The sequence below is a fragment of the Rhinopithecus roxellana genome, chromosome 10 (assembly GCF_007565055.1).
Source record: "Rhinopithecus roxellana isolate Shanxi Qingling chromosome 10, ASM756505v1, whole genome shotgun sequence".
NCBI lineage: Eukaryota > Metazoa > Chordata > Mammalia > Primates > Cercopithecidae > Rhinopithecus > Rhinopithecus roxellana.
The window spans coordinates 30,083,271-30,108,325 of record NC_044558.1 but is presented as its reverse complement, the minus strand read 5'-3'; the positions used below and the strand labels follow the sequence as shown (position 1 = coordinate 30,108,325).

Here is a 25,055-nt window from a genome sequence, read left to right as displayed (position 1 = left end):
CAGCTATGATTGAAGGAAAAAAATCATCCATTCCTTGTTACTTCAATAAGTCAAACCCTCCTTTTTTGTTTTCTATATGAACAAAATTTTACATAAGTCATATCATACAATGTAAATTTTATGTTACTTTTTATTTAAATATAAGTACAATATAATATAACATACATATCACCTTTTTAAATGAAAATATTATATAAACATTTTTATGATGCTAATACAATATTTTAAGTGTTCAAAATCCAAAATATATGGAATGATTTTCCTATGATGTTTAATTCTTTTAAAAACGCAATGAATCATGATATTCAGATGACCCCAGTTGTAGTGGTGCTTGGTGTTACCAGCTTGCTAAGATAAACAAATGTCTCTAGTATAGTATGGTTAGCCAAGTATTTTGTTACTGCCCTCCAACTGGCTGGTTATGACATATTGCCCAAAATGTTTGGTGTTTTAAAGCCTGTGTCAGGGTCTACCGTGACAAATAGCCACCACTGTACAAACACATTTATTCCATAAAGTTTCCCTACCAGTTTGGAAGAAAAAAGTTGTTTAATCAGATATACATACACATCTCATGCTTTTTTTGAAAGTCCAGACATTTTTATCTGTGGATAATACGTGTTAGTTTTTAGGTTAGTGAGTGATCAAAAGTTATAATGTGTTTAAATTGCGTATAATCTGGAGCTTTTAAAAGTATATGCATTACAAGTTCAACATGTGACTGGTCATATAAAATTAATCATATTAAATTTTATCTTCCCTGATTTTATATGATTCGGGCTGAGTGTTGTCATATTAGAAAAGACCGGCTGTGTAATTTTACAGTATTAGTATGGTCTTTTTGTTAAACCATTTAAATATATTTTTTTCACTTTCTTATATTTCAATATAAGCTATTACAAGATTTAAGCTGCTTTTGTAGCTTAAAAATGATGGATGCTTTTAAAAAGAAAAGAATAAAAAGTAGTTATATATATATATTTATTTTGTAAAATTGTAGCCATTACTCAACTCTGAAAAAAAATAAGTTGCAGGCCCTTATATGTTGAAGTACTTTAAGTAAATGATCTCATTACATCTTCGCAATGTTTTACCAAGTATATAATATAATTGATTTCATTTTAAAAATACAGAAAGCAAAGCAAAGATAAGTTAATCTGTTTGCCCAATATTGCATGCTATGTACTTAAACCTGGTTCATATGGCAGTGATTCATATAATTAAAAAGAAGCTTTTCTTCAGAATCTCCTTACAGTGACCAAAAGAATAGTCTTCTAGGAGCCTACCTACCTTAGAGGAGCTTTGAGTGTTTATTTGGGAAACTTCAGGGTAACTTCTGTTTTTTTGGTTCTGTTTTGTTTTGTTTTGTTTTGTTTTGAGTCACATGTCCAAAAGAGGCATGTTGGTAGCTGATGGCTGAGATTTGGACCTACATATTGTTCCATTAGCAAATAATGACACAGTGATATTTTCCATGTACACTACCATGTACAGACAGCCTGTCTCAGAGGTCACAAAATAGATGTTCAATGAAGATACTCAAAACACATGGTCTGATTCATTATTTTAAAACACATAGTGAGAAGCAAAAGGAAAAAGATGGAATAATTTAGTGCACTATTATAGGGTAAATGTGGAGAGACCACATTTTCCAAATGCTAAGTTGCACAACACTCTTATGTCCTGTCCTTCTCTTTTTCCCAATTAGTCTGCTCCACTTATAGTAGTTACAAGGACTAGGGTTGAGAGTAGGGATCTTAGCAGGTAGAAGGCGACTAGAACCAATATACAGATCCTCTGAACAACTAGCCATATCTAACTCTTATTGATAGGAGAGTCTTTTCCAATTGAACATCACATGTTTTGAGGATATTATGCTCACTTGAAATTATTGAGGTGTCTAACTAGTGAGAAGGCTAAATGTAAATGTGGTTGATAGAGATAAAGAGAAAAATGAAAACAAATACTGATCTTATCTATTTCTACATAGGAAGACACAGAAAAAGGCATTTAGGATCTTTTAGAAGAACAATTTTATTTTCTTAGTCTCCTATTAATTAGATATGCTGAAACAAATTACATTTCAATATAATTATTTTTGCTATATTTTGTTTATTAATATAAATTATATTGAAGTTTAACAAATTATTTTATATAAGACATTTATAAAGAAAGTCTTTATTAAGAAATACCTTTCATATAAAGTATTCCTAAGATAAAGAGAGAATATACTTGAAATTTTCAATTTGTAATTATGCTTTTAGTGAGATTTAATAATCAAAAATTAAAAAAAACTTACTACTACTTATTTATTAGTTGACAGAATAGAGAGAATTTGTTTTAAATGGGATTACTACTGAAAGAGGCTAAAACAAAACATCTTGCTTTGTTAACATATTTTAAACTCACTTAGAAATAAGTTAGCTTAGGCTCAAAAGGGTCTTTTCTTTCTCGAAATGATGGGCACAGTTTGGTCCAAGAATTACCACATAAGCTGAGGGTAGAATTCCTTTCTAAATTTGTTTCCAAGAAAATAGATGATCATATGCTGTTGAAGATCAATAAAACAAGGTACTTCCATGGCCCATAGTAAAGCATTCTTTTCTGTGAAAAACTTTAATGTGAACTGTGACAAGCATGACTCCTATGATGGATATTTGGTGAGGTACGACGTTCTTGTCATGCAAACAGGAGCTGATTAACGTGGTTTCCTCAACTCCACTTCTCACTTGCAAATCCTCTAGGAATTGACACCAACTGTCCATTTTGACACTTATTCATTAATTTTCTTTCAATAAAACTATTCTCTTCGCTCAGCTGTTGTAGCAATTTAAGATTTTACATACTTTTCTGATATGGTTCTTTGTTGGACATTCCTTCTGTGTTCAGAGAACCAAATAACACCAGAGTTCTAATATATGTCACCAAGTCCTTAGTTCAGTTCGCCACTTGTTCCATTACCCAGTCTCATAAAAGGGAACTTCGGCTCGACCTCTTAAGTGAAAAGAGCAAAATCAATTAGTTCTTTCTATCAAGACTTAATGGTCATGACAGCAATAAATCCATGCCAATGCCTCCTTTCCTAACCTGAATCTTTTCACATACCTGACCTGAGTAAATCCAGTAGATTCCTGGTTATAAGTTGCTTACAGAAAATATTTTTTTTTCTATTAGTAGGCGTGCATGCACACATGTGTGAGTACACTCATTTCACAGTCATGACTAGAAGCACTAACAGATCACAGGCAACAGATAATGACTATTTATTCCTTTGTGAAATATGTTCAACTTTACAAATTTTTATTTGTGATCGAAAAGCACCCTCATTTTGAGGATTAAAGGGCCTAAAACTTAATAATATAAGGAATGGCTGCAGATGTGTCTCGTATTTGTTTTGTAATAAAATAAAGTTGGACCATGCAGTGGTATGATTTCTCCATGGCACAATACGCTCTTTTCTTGTGTCAATTTTGTTTGGGGTTAGTGAGAAATATCACATCACAAAGAAAGAATGCAAGAATCAAGAGCTGCTTTGCACTTTACCAGTCTGTTGTGCTGTTCCTGGAAACATTTATATTTGAGGCTTGCCAAAAGACAGCAATTGTTTTGCGGTTGCTATGTTTAAAAATGATATGTGTAATAAGTGATGCTTGATTGTTTCGATATTCTTTTACCATTTGTTCAGATTCATTAATGTGCTTTAGTCTTTTAGATTTTGAATTATGTAATGATGCAGTAGCACTAAGAACGTATGCCGCTTTTTAAAAAGAAAGAAGTCTTTTCCAGATATTAATTCTTTAATCTTAAGTATATGATTCTAAAATACTTAGACTTCTTATGTTTCCATACTTTATTTTTACTTCTTTGAGGATTTGGTATTCTAAATAGTTTCTAAATCTCTAATAGCAGAAATTTTTCTTTAATCTTATCCATGTCAATTCACCAAAAAGCTTATTTTTTTCCGACTTTGAAGAAAATCCCAGACTTCTCAATGGAATAAGTTATCTTTCGAAGATCAAAGTGATTATTAAAATCAGCTTTTGGATATATGATAATATTGTAATACTATTTTTGGCAGTGGTAAGTTACTTAAAGAGTTTTATAAGTACATCATCATAGCAATAACCTCAGACACAGGGAAAAGTGAAGTACGATCTTATAAAATCTTATAAGATTAGCATGAAATTTTTCTGAGGGTGCAGTAATTTAGATGTACCTTCAGAAGTGCAGAGCAAGACCTTTATAAAGCTCTGGGACTTTGAATAGTTTATTAAAGACAAATAATGGAGAAAGATAGAAACAGAATGAGAGAAGAAGAGAAGAGAAGAAGAGAAGAGAAGAAAGAAGGAGGAAGAGGGAGAGGGTGTGGGAGAGAGGGAAAAGCTATAAGGGGGAAAGTGGGATTGTGAAGCCATTCTGAGTTCAGAATTGACCACTAGACTTCTATCAAAATCAACTCTTTAAAAAAAAATCACAGGGTTTTCAAAATAAATGAATACTCTGGAATTATTTAAAATGCTTAAAATACTGGGTTGACACAGAAGGCTTTAGGGTAAAGTACATCTCCTTTTTAATGATTTGCTTCTTTGGGAATAAAATTTGATAGAAAAGTTAGCACATAAGTCACAGAAAGCTTGGAAGTTCCTGATGTTTCCTACGTTCTTCTATTTCAAAATTCAGTCTGTAAGGAAATATTCATGAGGAGACTATTTGTGGAGTGTGGATCACCAAACTATATTCACTTTTCATAGCTTGTATTGATGATAGTATCTGATTTTATGCTTACATATATCCTAGCACTTATCACATTGCCTTATAGTGCTTATTGTTCATATCACCGATTACATAGGGCAGAAAATATGCAATACTCAATATAGATTGCAGAAGACTATCTGTTCTAAAATAGACACTATGTAATTTTTTGTGAGTGAATGAGTGAAAGTAATAATTGTCAAAATCTTCCATCATCTATGAGAATGTCTTGAAATGGCATTTTTTATTCTTAGAATTTTACATTTTTATCTCTATTTGGTTATTTGCTTAAATTTTATTGGTGTTTTGCCCAAAAGATGCATATTTAAATCAGTGCAAGTGCAAGACAAAATGCTCATTTACTCTCTTTGAAAGTAGTTCCGCCAAAACTTTTGTTTTGGTAGAAGTTCCTGAAACCTCTATGGGACCAGAAGTTCTCGACTAAAAATACATTTTGTAACAAGACTTTTTTTCTGTAGCTAAAATTGCTAAGCTTTAGACACAAGTCTAGCTATCACAACCAAATTTTAGTATACCAGTCAGACCTTCATGCTTTGGTTATATAGATGAGTGTGATTATTTATTGACTGTGTATTTTAAAAGCAGTGGTGGGCTACTTGTTCCTAGTCACGTTGCTCCTGAGTACCTGGGCAACTTTAATGTCCTTGGTCTCTGTGTCAATAAGTCATTATTTCATCTAGCTGGCCTCATAAGTGTGAGGGTCTCAAGACATGTGGTTATTTACCTTTGCTCACTCTTCACCTGAAGGTAGTCAGAACAGTATGGAATCCCACATGGAAAACTAATCCTTACCTCTTCTTTTTGTGTCCTTCACATTTTTTCTTTACAAAGCCATTGATTTGTGGTAATAAAAATATTTTAGTTTACCTTAAAATAATTTTGTAAAACCCTTTTTAGTCCTGTACATCTTCATTTTTAAAAAATGGTATCTTAAGTGTTACATACTGGGTAACTCATTTATGACAGGCCTGTGAAATGATCACATTAGCCTATATAGTGTGATTGACATAATCAGGACTCAAGCTTTATTAAGTAATAATCCTATGATCAATTGTATCAGAAACCCTAGGGGAACTTGTTAAAATTTGGATTCCCAAGATCCACTGCAGCCCAACCGAGCCAGAATGTTTCTGTAAATGCTAGTAGAGATTCCGATGAGATTAAATGTGTCCAGCCTAATGGTTCTTAAACCTGGATGCACAATAGAATAACCTGGGAAATGGAAAATGATTAAAATTTGCAGCCATAGCTGAGAACTTTTGGCCTAGCACAATGCCCAACACCTATTTTATTTTCAGTGATTGACAGATACAGTTAAGTTAGATAAAAGAAAAGCTAGCAAGTGATTAAAAACCCTTCTCTAATTCTAACATATGATGTGAAAGGAAGATTAATGAGATTTCCGATCTAAAATTATTTTTATTTCAAATGGGAATGAATCTTGTCTTTTAGAAGGCATACATTTACCTTCAAATATGCAGTTAAATGATTTTACATTAGTAGAAATAAGTATAATTTAAATTATAAATCACTTTGGCCACTGTATGTAATACAACTCCTTTTCTTTCATAAAGTTCTACTTTAAAACATGGGTTCTAGAATACAGTGTCAAGAAGAAATAAAACTTTAATTCAATTACTGTAAAATCCAAATTCTCTTACGATGATAGAGATGACAAACACCAGTATGTATTGAGTACTAACTGTGAGCCAGTTATTATTTAAAGTTCTTCAGATGTATTGACTCTTTGTTCACAATATCCCTAAGAGAGTTAATATCAGCCCCAAATCTTCATATTGTGCATTTAAAGTGAAAACAAACATACAGAAAAGAAATGCTAGGATAAATCAGTTGGCCTCACATATTGTTGTTTTATAAATAATTCTTTATTGGAATTAAATTCGCATAAACATCTCTCAAATTGTAATTTTATTTGCTTTAGAAGTTAACACAGGGACCTTTTCTTGGTGTATAATCACCTACCTTGATACACTATGAGAACTAAAGTACAAAGTATTCTATATCACTATAATGTCTACTGCTAGATAATGTGGCATATTGTTTAAAAATCAAGTAATGAGTTCCTGTTTGGTAGAGTTAGATTGTAGTCAGTATGCATACACTCCATTAAAGTAAGTAGGTAACATATTTCTTTATAGTTTCCCATAACAAATGAAGTACTATTTCAAAAACAAATTAAGGAAATTGAAAAAAAAAGACTGATGCAACATATTTTTAAAAATAGCAATTCATTGTCTTAGAAAAGAACTCATAATCATGAAAAGCTCAGCAAAACAAGCCATTTCTTTCAACTAAGTTAACTTAGCCAATTTTTGAATAGATTCACTTATTTAATTGTTTCTTATAAATTTCATTTAATTCAAGCCCAGACCTTAAAAGCAAAATGGTCATACTTCTAACCAATGCCATAAATCCCCCAATTATCTTCATGAAATCTTGCATTTCTTTTAGTGACCATGACTAGAAAAAAAAGGATTGGAAACATCACTCCAAATTGTTAATAAGAGTTACCCTTAGGTACTAGAGTTTAATGCAGTATAATATCATTTTACTTTTTAGATTTTTCTGTCATTTGCACAAATTGTATAATAATTTTGTATTTTGTCATGATAAAATAAATGTTTGAGACAATAAAATAAAGTCAGTAATGTAGGCACAAGTAGAAGAAGTGCGTCTGGTGAATGAGACTGAATCTGAGTTTCTAGGACTGGGAAACAAGGCATGCGCTACATTTACAGCAAGATTCTCTTATGTTGATCTAAGAATACTGAAGGAATATAATATTGTCCTTGATAAGGACTAAGTTCTTTCCAGAGTGAAGCTGAGCTTTCTGGTTAGACTGAGTTGCTTCCAAAATATAGAGATGAGGATGTTGGAGCAGGAAACCAGGTAACTTGCGCCCCATAATAAGCTTCAATTGCCTGGGAAATTCAGTTAAACAAATGAGGTCTGTTAAAAGATAAACTGAGACAATATACAAATTTTAGAGTTTATTTGGGCAAACAGTGATACATAAATTGGGGAAACACCAAATTGAAGGACGTCTTGAGCTCTACTGAAGAAATCCAAGTGGAAGGCTTTTACAGCGTGAATGTGGAAGCAAGAAATTGAAAATATTTGAGTAGTTGCACTTATATAGTTGCTCTATTTCGTCTGTTCCATTGCTGGCAGCTTTTGATTTGTTGAACTTAATTTTTTTTTAATGATTCTGGCATTTACAATAAATGGCCCAACTCGTTTTGCTTATGTTTGCAGTCCAAGCAAGATGAAGGTTACTTTCAAGCCTAACTGGGTTTGTCTGCTTAGAATTTTTTCAAACCTGGTCTTCATTTTATTTTATTTTAACAAGTCCTTCCTAATTATAACATATTATATTATAGGCTACTTTTATTAAATTTGTTGTACCAGGAAGTAAGACTACTCAAAGTAGTCTATTGACCTAAACTTTAAGTTTAGTTTCTTGATACACTTCTTTGAATTCTTACAAATTGTGGAGAAAAAATGTAAATGTCTACCATTGGGGTTGGAGGATTCATTGGACATTAATTATGCTGAGAAGGATGAAATTATTTATGGACTTTAAAGGGAAACAAGGCCTTGGGACATACTAAGATTAATTTTCTCCGTAATCCATTTTGGTTACTGGTGATGAGGTTATATCTTACATGATTCCATTATTTTCCTTGCCTACCATCATTTAGTTCCCTACCATCATCTACTTGATAACTTATGTTTTTTTTCCATTGGTGGGTGATATTTCCTTACTATTAAAATCTTATAACACAGACTGTGTTAGAAATACCTGTGTGTTTCACTGAGGTCTTGGTTGCTTCTTATCTCAATAATATAATTTTAACTTGTTCAGATAATAAACCATTTTAATACATGAAAGAGCAGTTCTCTTTTCATCATTTTTATTTTCTGAATTTTGAAACCCATTTCTCATTTATTCTTCCAGATGAACTTAACATGTTTTTTTTTTTTCCAAATTGAAACAATTAAATGCTATTAAGACTTTTAAACTGGCATACTAAACCTATGAAGTAACTGGAGAAGAATGATGTTCTTTATAATAGGCTTCTCTTACTTAAAAAAAATCATATTTTGCATTTCCTTATTTTATCATTTTCTTTAGAAATGCACCATAAGTTTAGCCTCTCAATATTTTTTTTTTTTTTTTTTTGAGACGGAGTCTGGCTCTGTCGCCCAGGCTGGAGTGCGGTGGCCGGATCTCAGCTCACTGCAAGCTCCACCTCACAGGTTCACGCCATTCTCCTGCCTCCGCCTCCCAAGTAGCTGGGACTACAGGCGCCCGCCTCGTCGCCCGGCTAGTTTTTTTTTGTATTCTTTAGTAGAGACGGGGTTTCACCGTATTAGCCAGGATGGTCTCGATCTCCTGACCTTGTGATCCTCCTGTCTCGGCCTCCCAAAGTGCTGGGATTACAGGCTTGAGCCACCGCGCCCGGCTTAGCCTCTCAATATTTTATAATAGTTTGCACATTGTCAGTGAACTAATTTTTCCCATTTTATCTTTCACTCACGTTAATTGACTGCTTATGATTTTTGTATATTTATTTTGCAGTCACCTGCATTAGAGAATTTCGTATTACTTATATATCTTTTTTAATCTATGTGTCTGTATCTTCTAGATATGCAACATTTTTGTATCAAATAGTGGGAACTTTGACTTCTGTTATTTTTGTTTACTTTATTACTGCTTTGGTTAGATTAGTGGTAATACATTTTTGGTACCTGATTTTGATGATGATTGCTTCTAAAATCTCTTTAGTACCCTAAATTACTTAAAACATTGAAAAATTCATTCATATACTCACTGAGTTTCCATTTATTTAGTACTCTTAGGCACTGTAAATGATATTTATATATATATGTGTGTGTATGTGTATATATGTGTGTGTGTATGTGTGTGTGTGTGTGTATATATATATATATATATATATATATATATATATATATTCATATGCAGGATATGAGGGGTCATTGAAACCCATCTGGGTTTCTACTTTACATATCACCCTAAGGAAGCGAGCCACCACTGAGTCTAGCTGGCAAGTAGCATCTTGCTCCCTGCTGGCCTGCTTCCCTGCCACTTGGACCTACATAGTGCCAGTTCCTGGATTCTCTTTAGCCTTGCTTCACCTGCCTGTTATGATATGCTACCTCTTGCTAGTCTACTCTCATGTGTCCTAGCTGGGTTCACCACCTGTTGCTCATTACTGTACTCTCTGGACCTAGTGTCCGCCTCCATGCATGTGCACGTTGGCAACTGAATCCAGATCTGCCTCTGCATCTCTACCACCTGCTTCAGCCCTGTGGGATATCTTGTTCCAGCTTTCTTCTGAAACTGTCTTACCCTACCTTTTCAGTCTAATAAGTTTTGGTGAGATCTTTTAAAGAATATGTCAAACCCATTTCTGTCTCCTTAAACAGTAAACATAATGTAATTGAAAGAGAAAAAAATGTTTTCTTAAAGATGCAGAGGCTGATGTTGTACTATTTATTTTTATTATATCCAGTGGCTATTGATATATGTTGGATTTCAATAAATGGTTCCAAATTTTTAGTTTTTGAAGGTATATGCGTTATTAATTGGTAGGTGTGTGTGTGCGTGCACACGCACAAAATAAGGATATAAGCCATCAATTTTGCTGTTTCTGGATTGCCATGATCTGGAAAACCAAGTTTGTTGAAGTATTTATAATGTAAGAAAAAAAGACTGTCGATGAACTACTTTTTAATAAGTTGCCCAATTATACAGAATTCTTTTTTGTTGGCTTCAGTTGTTTAAAGGCTCTTTACACACTATCAAGTTCCTAGTTACATTCTGGATAACTGATAATCCTGAGCAAATGATACATTAATCACTGTATGCCAGTTTTCCCTGCTCTTTCACCTTCATTTGTCTTTGATCTAGAAGTGTTTGTTTGTTCCCTGACTGCAAAGATATTTTAGCATGCGTGAATTGGTAAGAAAATACACTATCATACGGACATTATTTTACTTCTACTAAGGCAAATTGTCAATTGAACATGTTTGTTTGAGTTTCTGTCATGAGTAAGATGTTATCTAAGTGTTACATGGATAAAATGGAGAATAACTTAGTCCTTGTTCACAAGTAGTTGACAATCTAGTAAATGGAGAATGCCAGTGGATAAGAACCTGCAAAAATGTCTTCAGTTCTAAGAAAGGTATTAGTTATCGAGGGAAATGTAGGAGCCAAAGCATGACATTTGGGAACATGTGGGATGTGTTTTAGTAAGCAGCAAATATTCTAATTTGGTTTAGTTCTAGAAAAAGAAAGGAATACTGTGGAAAGGTATTTTTAAAACGTGAGTTCAATTCAATAGTCAATGAAGGGCTACTGAACAGATCAGTGAAATGATCAGAGCTGAGTTTGAGATTTGAATCTCAGAGTTTCAGAGCTTTAGATTTAAATCTGGCAACAAAGTGTAGAGCTGGAGCAAACAAGCCATACAATTTGGTTTGGACCGAATGTATATGGGATGAGGTAGTGAATAAGAGAAAGAATATAGTACTAGATACCCAAATAAAAAGGCTGACACTATCACTGACTATGTGACATGAATAACTTAATTTGCATAAAATAGCTATTATAGATACTATCCAGAAGCTTGTCTTCTTGAGAGAGGGCATAGAGTTAATGTGTATTTCTACGTCCACATAAATAAGATTAGAGATATTATCATATATCTAGTGGTCTCCATGTAACATAGAAGGATATGGTGGCAAACACTACAGGCTCTGAAGCCAGACTTCCTGTGTTCAAGTCTAGGCTCTTTTATTTACTTAATGTATAATCTAGGGCAGTTTATTTAACCTCTTTTTCCTTTGGTTTCCCTATCTGTAAAAGGCAGATAATAGCACCTAGTACTATTATCCAAGAATTGTCACGAGGTTAATGAATTAATATTTGTAAAGTCCTTAGAAGAGTGCCTGGCAAGTGGTAATGATTCAATAAATAAGGTTATTATTATTAATTACAGTAAATAAAATTATAACAATTTTATGTGTATCACAGTTATTCATATCACAATTTTAAGTATAATCTTTAACACATAAGTAGGTAAAACTTCTGATTTAATAGCCCAGGAGTCAGTGCTCATCCTATTACTATTTACCAACTTTCTGAATGTAGTACACTCAGATTGATGAAACTAACTCTGTGTTCCAGTGGCAGAGTCCAGCAAGTGAATTCATCATATTTTTCATGGCAGTTCACGGGGTTATAAATACTAAGTGAATAGGAGCATAATGAATTCTTTGGGAAGAACTTGGAGCATATCAAGTTTTATTTTTAATGTTTAAAAGACTGATTGTTAGTGCTTTGGGATGGAGAAAGCATACAACAAAAGTAAGTAAATATTTTTCTCAGTGTTGTACTCATTCAAGCAGGAGAGCTTGAATTATTATTGTGAAAATCATCCATAAACACTTTATGTCATTTATTTTAATAAATTATTAAAGTTTAAAATTACCTGTGTTTTTTAATTATAAAATGCATCAAACAAAAATTATAAAGCATAAGATAATAAATATTTAACTCATTACTTAATTTTAGCCAATCTGACAATGTTGACAGATAGGCTTCAAATTTTAAAACAAAAATTTACAAATGCACTGGAAGTCCTCATGTATACCAATCTGATTCCATCACAATCTGTCTCCATACCTGCATCCCTCCCTTGCCAGGGGAAACCAGGATTCTGATGTGAATTTTTACATTCCCATTCATTCCCATGATTTTATGTCTGTACTAACATGGATGCATCCACAAAAAAATGTACTACCTGTTGTATTTTTAAAACATTATATAAATGGCATATAAATATCTCAAAACTATTTTTCATTATCTTTCTGTTCAGTAAATTGTATTGGTTTATAACATATGTAAAATAAAATGCAGTCATTATATGTATACAAGTTAAGGCATTTTACACATGAATATGCCTGTGTAAACAGCACTCCATTCAAGATAGAGAACACTTTCATCATTCCCAAAATGTTCCCTTTGATCGATTAAAGTCAATTCCCCACTTATACCATACCCCAAGTAGTCATCATTTATTCAATTTCTATCACTATAGGTCAGTTTGAACTATTCCAGAACTTCATAGAATGGATTCGTAGAGTAGGTACTCTTTTGTATCTGTCTTCTTTCACTCAGTGTTTGTTTTACAGAATTCTCCCTGCTCGTGTGTGTATTAGCAGTTTATTCCTATTTTATTGCCAATTTGTATTTCATTGCTCAAATAGACCACAACTTGGTTATCCACTCCTGTTGATTGCCATTTGGACCCTCTATTTTTGTCCATTGTGAATAAAGCTACTAAGAACGTTAATACAACTTCTTTTCTGAAAGTATATTTTAATTTCTCTTAGATACATGACTAGGAGTGGTAATGTTGGGTAGTATGGTAATAATGGTAGCATGTTTAACTTTATGAGAAACTGCCAAACTGTTTTCCAAATGGATTGTACCATTTTACACTTCCAGTTCCAGCTCCAAATCCTTACCAAGATGACCTGATATTTTGGTAATTTTAATTTTAATCATCCCATTGGGTGTGTAATGGTATCTCATGATTTTAATTTGTATTTCCTTGATAACTAATGGTATTGAACATCTTTTATATTCGTGCTAAATATCATTTGACATATTGTCTATAGGGGTGTGTGTGTGTGTGTGTGTGTGTGTGTGTGTTATACTTTGTAAATATACATATATCCTGGATATAAGTACCAGGACTTGTATCCTATTACATGTATTGTGAATATTTCCTCCTATTCTTCCAGTCTGTGGCTTGACTTTTCATTTTATTTATTTATTTATTTATTTATTTATTTATTTATTTAGAGACAGAGTCTCAGTTGTTCAGGCTGGAGTGCAATGGCATGATCACAGTTCACTGTAGCCTTGACCTCCTGGGCTCAAGAAGCAATCCTCCCACCTCAGCCTCCCCAGTAGCTGGGACCACAGGCATGTGCCATCACACCTACTTGATTTTTAAATTTTTGTAGAGATGGGGTTTCCCTGTGTTGCCTATGCTGGTCTCGAATTCCTGGGCTCAATTGACCCTCTCACCTTGGCCTCCCAAAGTGCTGGGATTATAGGCATGAGACACCATACCTGGCCTTATTTTCTTAACAGCATCTTTTGAAGAGCAAGAAGTTATACTTTGATAAAGGACAATTTATCAAGTTTTTCCTTGATGTTTTATTTTGGTTTATATTCTAAGAAATCTTTGCTTATTGAAAGTTCATGAAGAATTTTTCTTACTCTTATCCCCATAAGTTTTATAGTTTTAGCCTTTACATTTAGGTCTGAGATCCATTTCAATTTAATCTTTGTGTGTATTGGTGTAAAGGTGAAGATTCATGATTTTTCATATAGACATCTAGTTGTTCCAATACTATTTTTGGAAAGACTATATGTTCCCTGCTGAATTATCTTATCATCTTAGTTGAAAACCACTTTACCATCTGTATGCAAGTTTATTTTTGGACATTTTTTTCTCTAAATGAATCTACAGAACTATAGTGTAAATCTTTCAACTTTGTTCTATTTTAAATTGTTTAGTCACTATAGGTCTTTTGCACCACATAAACTATAAAACTAGTTCATCAATTTCTTTAAAAAAGCCCTATGGAATTTTTATTGAGATTTCACCGAATGCATAAATCAATATGAAGAGAATTAACATCTTAACAATATTGAGTCTTGAGTTTATGAAAATGAATTTTAGAGAAATTTATTTTAATCTTAATTCCCGTCATTAATGTTTAGTGGCTTTTAAGTATATTGATTGTGCACATATTTTGTTAAATGTATCTTAAGCTTTTCATTTGGTGGATGCTATTTTTAAAGTTTAATTTAATTTAATTTAAAGTTCTGGGATATCCTGAGGACATGCAGGTTTGTAACATAGGTAAGTGTATGCCATGGTGGTTTGCTGCACCAATCAACCCATCACCTAGGTAGTAAGCCCCTCATGCATTAGTTATTTATCCTGATGCTCTCCTTTCCCCCTGGATGCTATTGTTAATGGTATTTTTAACTGTAATATTCCAGTTGTTCCTTACTAGTGTGTAGAAATAGATTTTTGTATTTTGACCTTATATCTTGTGACTCTTTTTTTAAAGTTACTTGTTATATCTAGTAGCTTTTTTTGTAGATTTCTTAAGATTTTTCTCATACATGATATATTTTTCTTTACTCACATAAACAGTTTTATTTCGTTCTTTACACAATATATTCCACTAATTTCTTTTTCTTGCTTTATTGTAATGGCTAGAAACACCAGTAGAATGTTGAATACAAGTTGTGAGAGCACGCATCCTTGCTTTTTTCTTGATGTTAGGGTGAAAACCTTCAATGTTTGAGCATAATATTAGCCCCAGCTTTTTTCATAATTGCTTTTGGTCAGTTTGAGGAAATGCTTTCAACACTTTGAATGTATCATTCTATTTTCAGTTGGTTTGCACTGTTTCTGAACAGTAGCCAGAATATTTTCTTTTCTGTCATCCCCAGAACAGGTAAAATGTTTATCTTTATCACTGACTTGCCTTGATTATGCAAGTAATTGATTATGATATGCCTTGGTATAGTTGTGTGTGTGTGTGTGTGTTATGCAGAAATTATTGTGGGTACAGAAGTGAAAATAATGATAGTGTGTATGCATGCGTGTGCACTTATCTGCTTAGATTTCTTCGAGATTCTTGAATCTATAGATTTATATTTTTAAAATAGAAATATTTGGACATTATTTCCTCAAATATTTTTTCTGCCCTCCTCTGCCCCAGTTCTGTAATTTATTATATACTATGATATGATATGATACACTTATGATATACTATGTGAATTGATCTCACAGGTCACTGAGAATCTTTATTGTTTTATCAGCCTGTTTTGTCTCTATGCTTCAGTTCAGATCATTTCTATTGCCCGTTCTTTAAGTGCTGATTTTTTTCTTCTCCAGTGTCTAATTTGCTCTTAATTGCATCCAGTAGCATTCTGACATCAGCTATTATGGGTTTTAGCTTTAGAAGTTTATTTTAATTGTTTGTAGTTTCCAGTAATATTTATATTTCTTTCCCCATTAACATATTTTAATAGCTATATTAAAAGTTCTTGTCTGCTAATTATATCCATTTGTATTTATATGTGTGTTTCTAATAATGGATCCCTCTCCTGGTTATGGGTTGCTTTTTCCTGCCTAGTAATTTTTAACTGAATACTGTATAATGTGAATATTACATTGTTAAATGTATTTACTTGGTTTAATTTTAGAAGGGCTGGGACTTTTTTTTTTCTGTAATGTAGTTTAATTTAATGTTTCAAAACTTTTTTAAAACAGTTTTGTTGGAAGAATCTAGTTTACTGAAGCTTCTGTAGGGTTTCTGTTGAAAGCCTAGGTATTGTTCTCCACTCACATTTCATTGAAGAATTTTCTGAAGTTTTGAATTTAGAAATTGATTCAATCAATTTAGAAATTGAATTGATAGTTTTATAATATAGTCTTGAACCCTACTAATGTGGTCTATTTCTCCATTTAAAAGGGTGTTTCGTTTTGTCCTTCAGTTCCATATTTTCTCCAAAAATGTTTCATGCACATAAGTATCCTCTTTGTCTGTCAGTGGATAACTCACACATAATGTGGTCACAAATGAGATCTCATTAGGTCATTAGATTTTCTCTGTTGTACTTTTTCCAGCTTCTCAAGTAAATGCTTACTGTTTATATTTGAGAATATATATTTTAGACCTCTAAGCTTACCTTTATGTAACTTTATCAAAATTTTATAAAAGGTGCTTTGATGTCATTCAGTTCTGTTATGTAATTTTCATTGAGATTCTTCATATTAATCTGTGTGATATTTAGATATGTATTAATTTAGTTTCAAATATAGCTTAACTTTTTTTTGTAAATATTTTACTTAACTGTCTTGTAGTCAGATAAGTGACTATGTATGATACTGAGTCTGAAATTATTTTAAACTTTCTTTGTGATATAGGAAGCAGTCATTCTTTGTGACTGATCCATGAGAACATCAAAAGAATATGTGTTCTTTTTTTAGGGTATAAGAATTTCTCTCCCTAGAGAAATATTAATTCATATGTGTAGATTTTCTAATTCATTTACTTTATTTTCATATCATTAATTTATCTTCTTGATCTAAAACTTCTATTATTTTACAGTTATGTCTAATTTGTAATAAATACATTAAATTTCTTTGGTATATTTCAGTATTTTGAGGTTATATTTATCATGTATTCAATCATTTATTTTTACTTAAAACTGTAATTATCTTTTTTAACTAAGAGCTATATAGGTTTGAAATTAATATATAGAAAAATAAATGAAATTTTATTTCATTTGAATTTCAAAGTGCTGTACTTCTTTAAAAATATTGTTTACCTGGAAAAACTTTACTTGAATATTATAAAGATGAAATTTTAGAAAAATTCAGTTTATATAATAAGGAATTAGGTTGGAAATGCCTCAAAGTCAATAATCATATTTACTTTCTTTTCCTTTTTTAAAGTTAAAAGAAAAATGTTGAATGTGAAATTCCACTAAAAACTAAGGAATAATTCCCTCTATTCCCATTAGGCTAATTTGAAGCTAATCATTATGATTATAATTCTGTATTCTATATATTTTTCAAGTGGCTGTGTGAATCAATATGTCATATTTTTGGCATATTTGAATTCTTACAGAAAAAGCATTATAACTGCTATCATTACTGATACAAGAGCTAGAAAGAAATTATTTAGGCAGATAAGGAGAGTAAAAGAGTCCTTGGCAAGGTTTCCCTTTTAATAAAAAGCAGCCTCCAAATTATTTCTTTTCTAACGAGGAGCATCCTGAAAAATCGAGCTGCAGACATAGATAAGCAAGCTGGAAGCTTGCGCGGGGGAATGTCAGTATTTGTTTCAATAGATTAAGGCTACCTGGGGGCCAGGTATGTTCAACATGGAGGGTACATCTTCCCTTTTCTTTGTCACCACATGTACAGTAAAAGCAGTAGGCAACATGGCGTCAGCCAGGTAGAGAACTCATCTGCATAAAAAGATTAGAGTATGGGTGGCCAGATTTTCACGTTCTATGCAAATAGCACACCTGGTCCGACCAATCTTTTGTGCCCTATGTAAATCAAACACCGCCTCCTCAAGCTCATCTATAAAACCTGCACTTCACCGCAGAAGTGGCAACCTGTTTTCTCTGGGGCCCCTCTCTGTAGCAACAGAGCTTTTCTTTCTTTCGCCTATTAAACTTCTGCTCTTAACCTCACTCTGCTGTGTCAGCGTCCTTATTTCCTTGGTGTGAGACAACGGACCTAGGCTATTACCTCAGACAAATGATGCCGCTTCATTATCATTATGTGTATTACAATCTAAACCTCATTGAGTGTTTACTCTGAACTAAGACTGCTCTACAAACATGTGAGGTAGCTTTTATAATTATCTCCATATTAGGAATGAGGAAATTGAGGTACAAACTGGTTATTGCTTTTTGCCGAAAATCACAAAATTAGTAAATATAGATGGATACCCATCCAATCTGGTCACAGATTTTAAAAATACTTGCTTATATAAATTTAATTATAGTGGATGAATTAATAAGGGAAAGAACGAAAAAGAATGAACAATAGAAAGACTAATTAATCTGAAAGTTCATCCAAGTAGGCTGTTTTCACATGTCCAAATTCCCTGCAATCTATGTACATGTTAAAAAGTTTTGAAATGGAAGTGAGCGCAAAATAGGATGAAAAAAACTGTCTTCTTGAGGCCTGTTTATTCCCAGGCTTCTGTGTACTTCTTTTCAACATAAAATAAGGATGTTCATACCTGTGAAAGGAACTTGAACTCTAGCCAGATAGACCTGGATTTGAATTCCAGACTACCAATTACTCTCTGAGAGAATTTGGGCAATCTTCATCATCCCTCCATGCTTCCACTGCCTACCCTTTTAATGGAGTTGATCTCATAGGTGAAGTTGAAATTAGATAACATGCCAACTCATGTTACGATTCCAGCACAGTGCCAGGCATGCTTGAAGATGCAAATATTCAATTACAGAATTTTTCTTGTATTTTTCTTTCTTTTATATCTTCTAGTTCTCCTTTTTGTCCTCTTCCTTCTCTCCTTTTCTTACTCTTCCCTCTTCTTTTGATTATTAGTAGGGTAAAGGACTTGATAGTATTTGATTGTATATACATACACACATATTACATATATATAGATAAATATATATAGACAGGCTATGGAGCTGTTTTGACTTTAACAATCTCCTCTCTTTTTTTAGCTTTATTTTCATAATTCTATAAATTCCAATGTTCTTTTTTCTTTCATTTTTAATATTTTAATGTTTTTTACTTTTTAAACTTTTCTTCTTTAATATTACTGTATTCATCAATAATTATTTTTACTCACTTAAATTCGTTCTAAGAGCGTATTTACCTATAAAATTGTCTGTGGTTTCTGTTACTTATTTTCATGTGATTAGCAGAAAATCTCTAACTGGCTAATAGGAAATTGGGACATATGATGATTATGACCTTTCTTTATCGTGAGCATTTTACACTATTCAAAGCATGTCATTTGATTAACGGAGAGACTGGCATCACGTTATGGAAAGAGTAATTTTTGGGAGCCACAGAAACTCAGTTTTAACTTCAGCTTCAACTTTTACTAATAACTGTGGTTTCAGGCACAGCAATTAAGCTTTCATTATCTTTCCTGTAATACAGGACCCTGCCGATCTTAAAGGATTTTGTAAGGATTAATAGGGATGATGGATTTAAAAGTACTCTAAAAAGTTTATAATTTACTAAAATGACTTCTCAATCCAATAATACTGTTAGTGAAATTAAAATAATTTAAGGTTGTGACTTTAGAAACATAACCTTGTTAACAGAAAATAATGCTTTTTTTAAAAAATCTATTAAATGAGCTTTATTTTCGGAGGACAATATCACAGATACTGACTTAGAATGTCCAGTTAAATCTTCTGAAATGAAAATTTTCTTTACTTGTTTTCCAAATTATATTTTATATTATTTGTGTACCTGTCTATACATTCATTTTAATCAAAAATTCATTGAACAAGCACTAAATATTTTGCTTAGTAAAGTGTCAATAGTCTTACTTACCAGAAGTCAATATATCTGCCATAATTTTTTCCTCAGTCTGTGCATGTGAAACGGACATACAAATATGACACTAATATCCACAAAGTACAATATAATCTCAAAATGGGATGTATTATCTTTTTGATAAACATTACACATTGACCAGTCTTGGTAAAAGATTATTCTAAGTTTGTAAAGTTCACTGTAATTTTCAAAACATTTTCTTATATGTAATCTAATCTGTTCCTCAGAACATCTCCATGAGCTGGTGGGTGTACTGTCCTGATTCTACGTGGAAACTCTATCCATATTTATAGAGTCATTTACCATGGAATATTACGTGTCCTAAGAAGACAAGCTGTTTTGCCAAGATTATGCTTTATAAACTTTTTTCATATTTTTACTTTTAAATATAATTCAGTTGAGAATTTCAAATCATTGTGCCCCAAGTTTCTTAAAATTTTTGGCTGAGTTTTCTAAAAGTTGGCTAATGAAAATGGATATGATTATCAGAATAGCGGCTTGATTTATAGAAGACTTTGCTGAACTTAAATTTCATTTTAAAATCTAGTGTTTGCTACAATATGTGGAATGAATCACCATCTCCTTTATGAAGAGGTCAAGGTTTAATTCGTTTTTCTGCAAAAGACTTATTATACATTTCACCTATAAACTGAAAGAAGAAAACGACGCATTTTAAAGCAGAATGAAAGTAGAGGTGATACCCACAGCTGCTCTTGTCTCTGGCAAACCATTCTAAGAGGCTCCAGTTTCATTTGGTTCATATGAAACACATGTTGCTCATTTATTGTACATGTGCTTCAATGTATTTTGACAAATCGGATCTAAAAATGTTACAGATGTTCTTCATTATATTAATTAGCACTTAGTAGCCACCTATTGAAACTTGGTTGTAAATTGGCCCTTTCACAATATTATTAAAAGAAAATTTAGGTATCATTAATGTCTGGATTTCAACTTAATTTTAGTGTCTTGATATAGCTAGCTATGCATATTTTATAAATGCTTTGTTACAATATTTTTATAATGAAGCCAAATCTTTTAAAAACATGTTTTAAGTAATCCTAGGTAGATCTAAAATTGTTCTGATCCTGACTAATATCTTTTAGAGATTCATATATTATTCAACATACATCCTGAAATTAGGCAGCGATATTATAACTCAAGTACTTGCTAGAAATGACTCTCAGGACTATTCTGTTTTTACTGAAGCAGAATCTGCATTTTAACATAATCAGCAGGTACTTCATATAAACATAAAGTTTGATAAGAATGGTTAGAGGAGACTTAATATTCAAATTGTGTTTTATGCATACACATATGCATATATACATGGGTCAAACTCTATCTTCTACATATCTGATTTATGCAGATGTAATAGAAAGTGGACTGGCCTGTAGATTGGACTATGTTTTAAAATCATTTGATACACTAAAAAGTAACCTTTTATGTTACTGTCTTTAATGAATACAAAACCCCATACCGGCTTGCTGTATATTTTCAATAACTGACATAAAGGAAACTAAAGAATGTATAATCTCAACTTGAATCTTTGAGAGTTCTCATCATTTTTTATTGTTTTTTGCTAACTTTCTATAAACTTATTGGCTGGAACAGTAGTGGATTGTATTTATTTGTACTTCCTTGTTCTGAAAAAAAAGGAAGTAAATTTTACATTTTTCTAGAGACTGCGAGACTAAGGGCTTTAATTTCTTGGGTAGTGAATCCCACATTAAAATTACTTATGGATGTCTTAAGAAATAATTTTATCTTAATTATTTATATTACATAAATTATGTCATATCATACTTGTATGTATATCTTTATTTTAGATATTGTATATGAGATTTAGTATAATTATTACGTCTTAATAGGATATACAAAATCAAACTTTTATTTACATAGGAACTTCTGAAATTATGCTGCAAGATAATTCATCAAAATTCAATTTTATTGGCCATAACATTTCTTATATGAATATTCCAGTGGAAATAAGCATAAGATATCATTCTTATCATAGATGAGAATAATTAATACTATTTATTTGTATTACTCTTCATTGAAATCTGTTACAAAATAACTTCATATAATTCAAAACTTACCACATTGTCACTATTTAGTAAGATGGAGGCTGAAATATTTTCTTTAAAGAAACCTCGAATTTGCTACACATGGTTAATTTCTTTGTTTTCAGTTCCACCAAGTATACCGCTCAAAATCAACCTTGGGAAATGAAATGACAGCCATTTAACATAATACATTTGGAAGTCTCTGTTGGCACCACAGCAGCACGTCATTGGTTTACAAGCTTGAAGCACACATAGTGTTTTTATTACTCTTTTGATACATTTTTGCTGAAGAAACACTTCAGAATTGTTAATATTAGGTTGACTATATCTAATGGGCAAATACACTGATACATTTAACTATATATTTGAATATACAATACAGCGGTAAAACTTGTATATGAAAGTTTACAAATGTGTGTTGGCTAGAATAGTACTCGATAACTTCATGTGTTGTACTTTTAATTTTTCTTTTTAGGTTCTCAAACTGAAGATCACAATGCAAATTAAATAGCCCTAACTGTCCCTGAAGAGCTACTGTGTGTTGTATAAAGGCTAAGTAATCCCTGCAGTGTCAGGGGGTTACTGTTCAGCTGTTCGGGATCATGAGATGATATCTCAGCACTCATAAAACAGAGGATTCAAAACAGGGGTGTACATGGAAGTACAGATCATTATGACAGTCCTGGAAATTATCCACAAGAAACGTCAACACCGTGTAAGCCAAAACAACACTACTGAATCAACATTTACAACTTTTGTTCAAAATTAAATCCAATACATAGGGAAATTTCACAATGAAACATTAATGCTAATATAATAATAATTTTCTATTTGGCTTATTCCAAAATATGCAGGACTTCAGAAACATATGGGATGTCTTTTCTTAAGCATTTAAAATACATATTTATTCTGTACAAAACAAATAATTATTCTGTATTAGCTATTTTCTAGAACTAGTCCTAAAATGTTCAGTCCATTTAGAAAGGCACAGTGAGGGAAGCATAGATATTTCTTTAAGTTTGCACATTTCAATTCAGAAGAATGAGGGGGTAACTTTGGCCCCTGTGATTAAAAATCTCTTCCAATTGTATCCTTTGGTCTGAATATTTACATAGTGGTTTCTTCCCATTCAAGCTCAACATCACCTATAACAGAAAGTGACATGTTACAAGAGAGTATTGAAGTTAACAGTTCAAAATTTAAACGTTTCATGATAAAAATATAATGTAGATGGAAAGGGTATTATTAGCCCAATTTGCATTAGAGAAAAGTTAAAGAAAAAAAAACTGATCTGTGCACTAATCTAGCTTCTTAAACATTTTTAACATACGGTTATTCTGAAATTTATGTTCCTACTGTAGGTGGTAAACTAGTAAGTTGGGTACATATTGTTGTTTCTGTTTACCTTCCATAGCATCCAAAGAGTCCATCTTCTGAAGTGCTGAATAGTTAACAAAACAGATGGGCTGATTACTTCCCTTATTCGATAAGAGATCCAGAATGCACTGGTGTAAAAAGATATACTGTGCCTAAACACCAAAGACAGAGTGGTTAAACAAATAGATTGATGAAGAGTTTTATAAAGAGAGTTATATTGTTAAAGCTAAAAGCAGTACTGAATTCATCAAATAAATAGCTAAGTTATAGACACAGAACTTATCATGGTATATATATGATTTTCTACCATTTCAAATATGAGGCTTTCTAAATTCCTGTGGTCTCTTGAAGCTTCAAGTTTTTTTCTGACACTTGTCACTAAACACCAAGTGTTAATATATTCTTTGTTACTGTGATTATAAGAAGTAGAAAATTGTATTGCTTAAATTTGTTTATGAGTTTCCTTCTTCCTATTAGATCTAATTGAGTAAATTATCTTACAGTTTTCTTGTTAGAATGACTTTTGGAATATAAATGCTAAATTAACTTTTGAAATCTGTGAGTGAGTATATCAATATACCATCAGCGCATTTAAAATATGTTTAACAAATCTGTTAGTCACCTGGATATGTGGCCTACTTAAGGTCAAGTATTTGGTCCTGCTTTGTAAATACAAGGCAATGGGTCATTGAAATACCCAAACATCCAGGTAGTGGACAAGGACTCCTAACATTGCATTGGAATGTTTGGGCTAAATTCAGTACCATTTGGATCCTTTAAATGTTTTCAATATAATTCAATAACCTACTAGCATCTCTGAGCTTAGACTTTACCAAAAGTAGTTAAAGCTAAAAAAAAAATCACCCTCATTTGTACCTAACAAACATATCTGAGTTTAAAGGCGTATCACCAAATGTTTAAGACATATAATCAAATTGACAATGATTTAAATAGAACATTCTCAAAAGTGATCGGCCTCACAGGTTATATTAATATCTATTGCTACTATACTTCAAACCCTTTTGGAACTCCTCTATTGAAATTGTCTTCATAAATTGTTAATCGTTATTAGGAATATCTATTTCTTTATGGATTACAAAATGTTTCCGTGAACATCTCATTACTGGAACGTCAGTTTTATGGGAGCAGAACTCTGTCATATTCACCGCTATATTCCGATTACCTATAATAGTGTCTGGCACATAGTAGTTGCATAATAAGTGTTTGTTGACTTAGTCTCATTTAATTTTCACAGCTAGGCAATCTTTACCATTTAAGGACAGATGTAATTTAAAGAAAATTCAAATGTCATTAGGTGTCAAGTTTTGTAAATGAGGTGGATGATCAAGTTTATAGAATTCAATTTTGGTAAGAAATGAAGTGTTGTTATAAAGCAATAACATTTCTGTTGAAATTGCTAGTAAGTTACTTCTCAAGGTAATTCCAAGAGTGTGTTTTCAAACATACATGAAACAATGAATTACATTATTGGCAGAAATATGTTGACACAGTATAATCTTTCTGGAAATCATTTAAATTTATGAGTTCTAGTATTAAAAAACACATTTGAATTTGAAGTCACATTTGATATGTGAAACTTCTGACTGTCCTGATTTCATCT

General features: G+C 32.1%; 1 protein-coding gene across 1 annotated transcript in view; it reads right to left on the bottom strand.

Moving 5' to 3' along the window:
* Positions 1 to 21,921: 21,921 nt before the first annotated feature.
* Positions 21,922 to 25,055, bottom strand: part of PTPRQ (protein tyrosine phosphatase receptor type Q) — a 220,149-nt gene continuing 217,015 nt past the window's right edge. Inside the window, exons 44-45 of the mRNA XM_010383675.2 lie at positions 23,463 to 23,586; positions 21,922 to 23,202 (exon numbers count right to left, since the gene is read on the bottom strand). Coding sequence (XP_010381977.1) covers positions 23,165 to 23,202; positions 23,463 to 23,586 — 162 coding nt within the window. The 3' untranslated portion in view covers positions 21,922 to 23,164. The remainder of the gene's footprint in view (positions 23,203 to 23,462; positions 23,587 to 25,055) is intronic.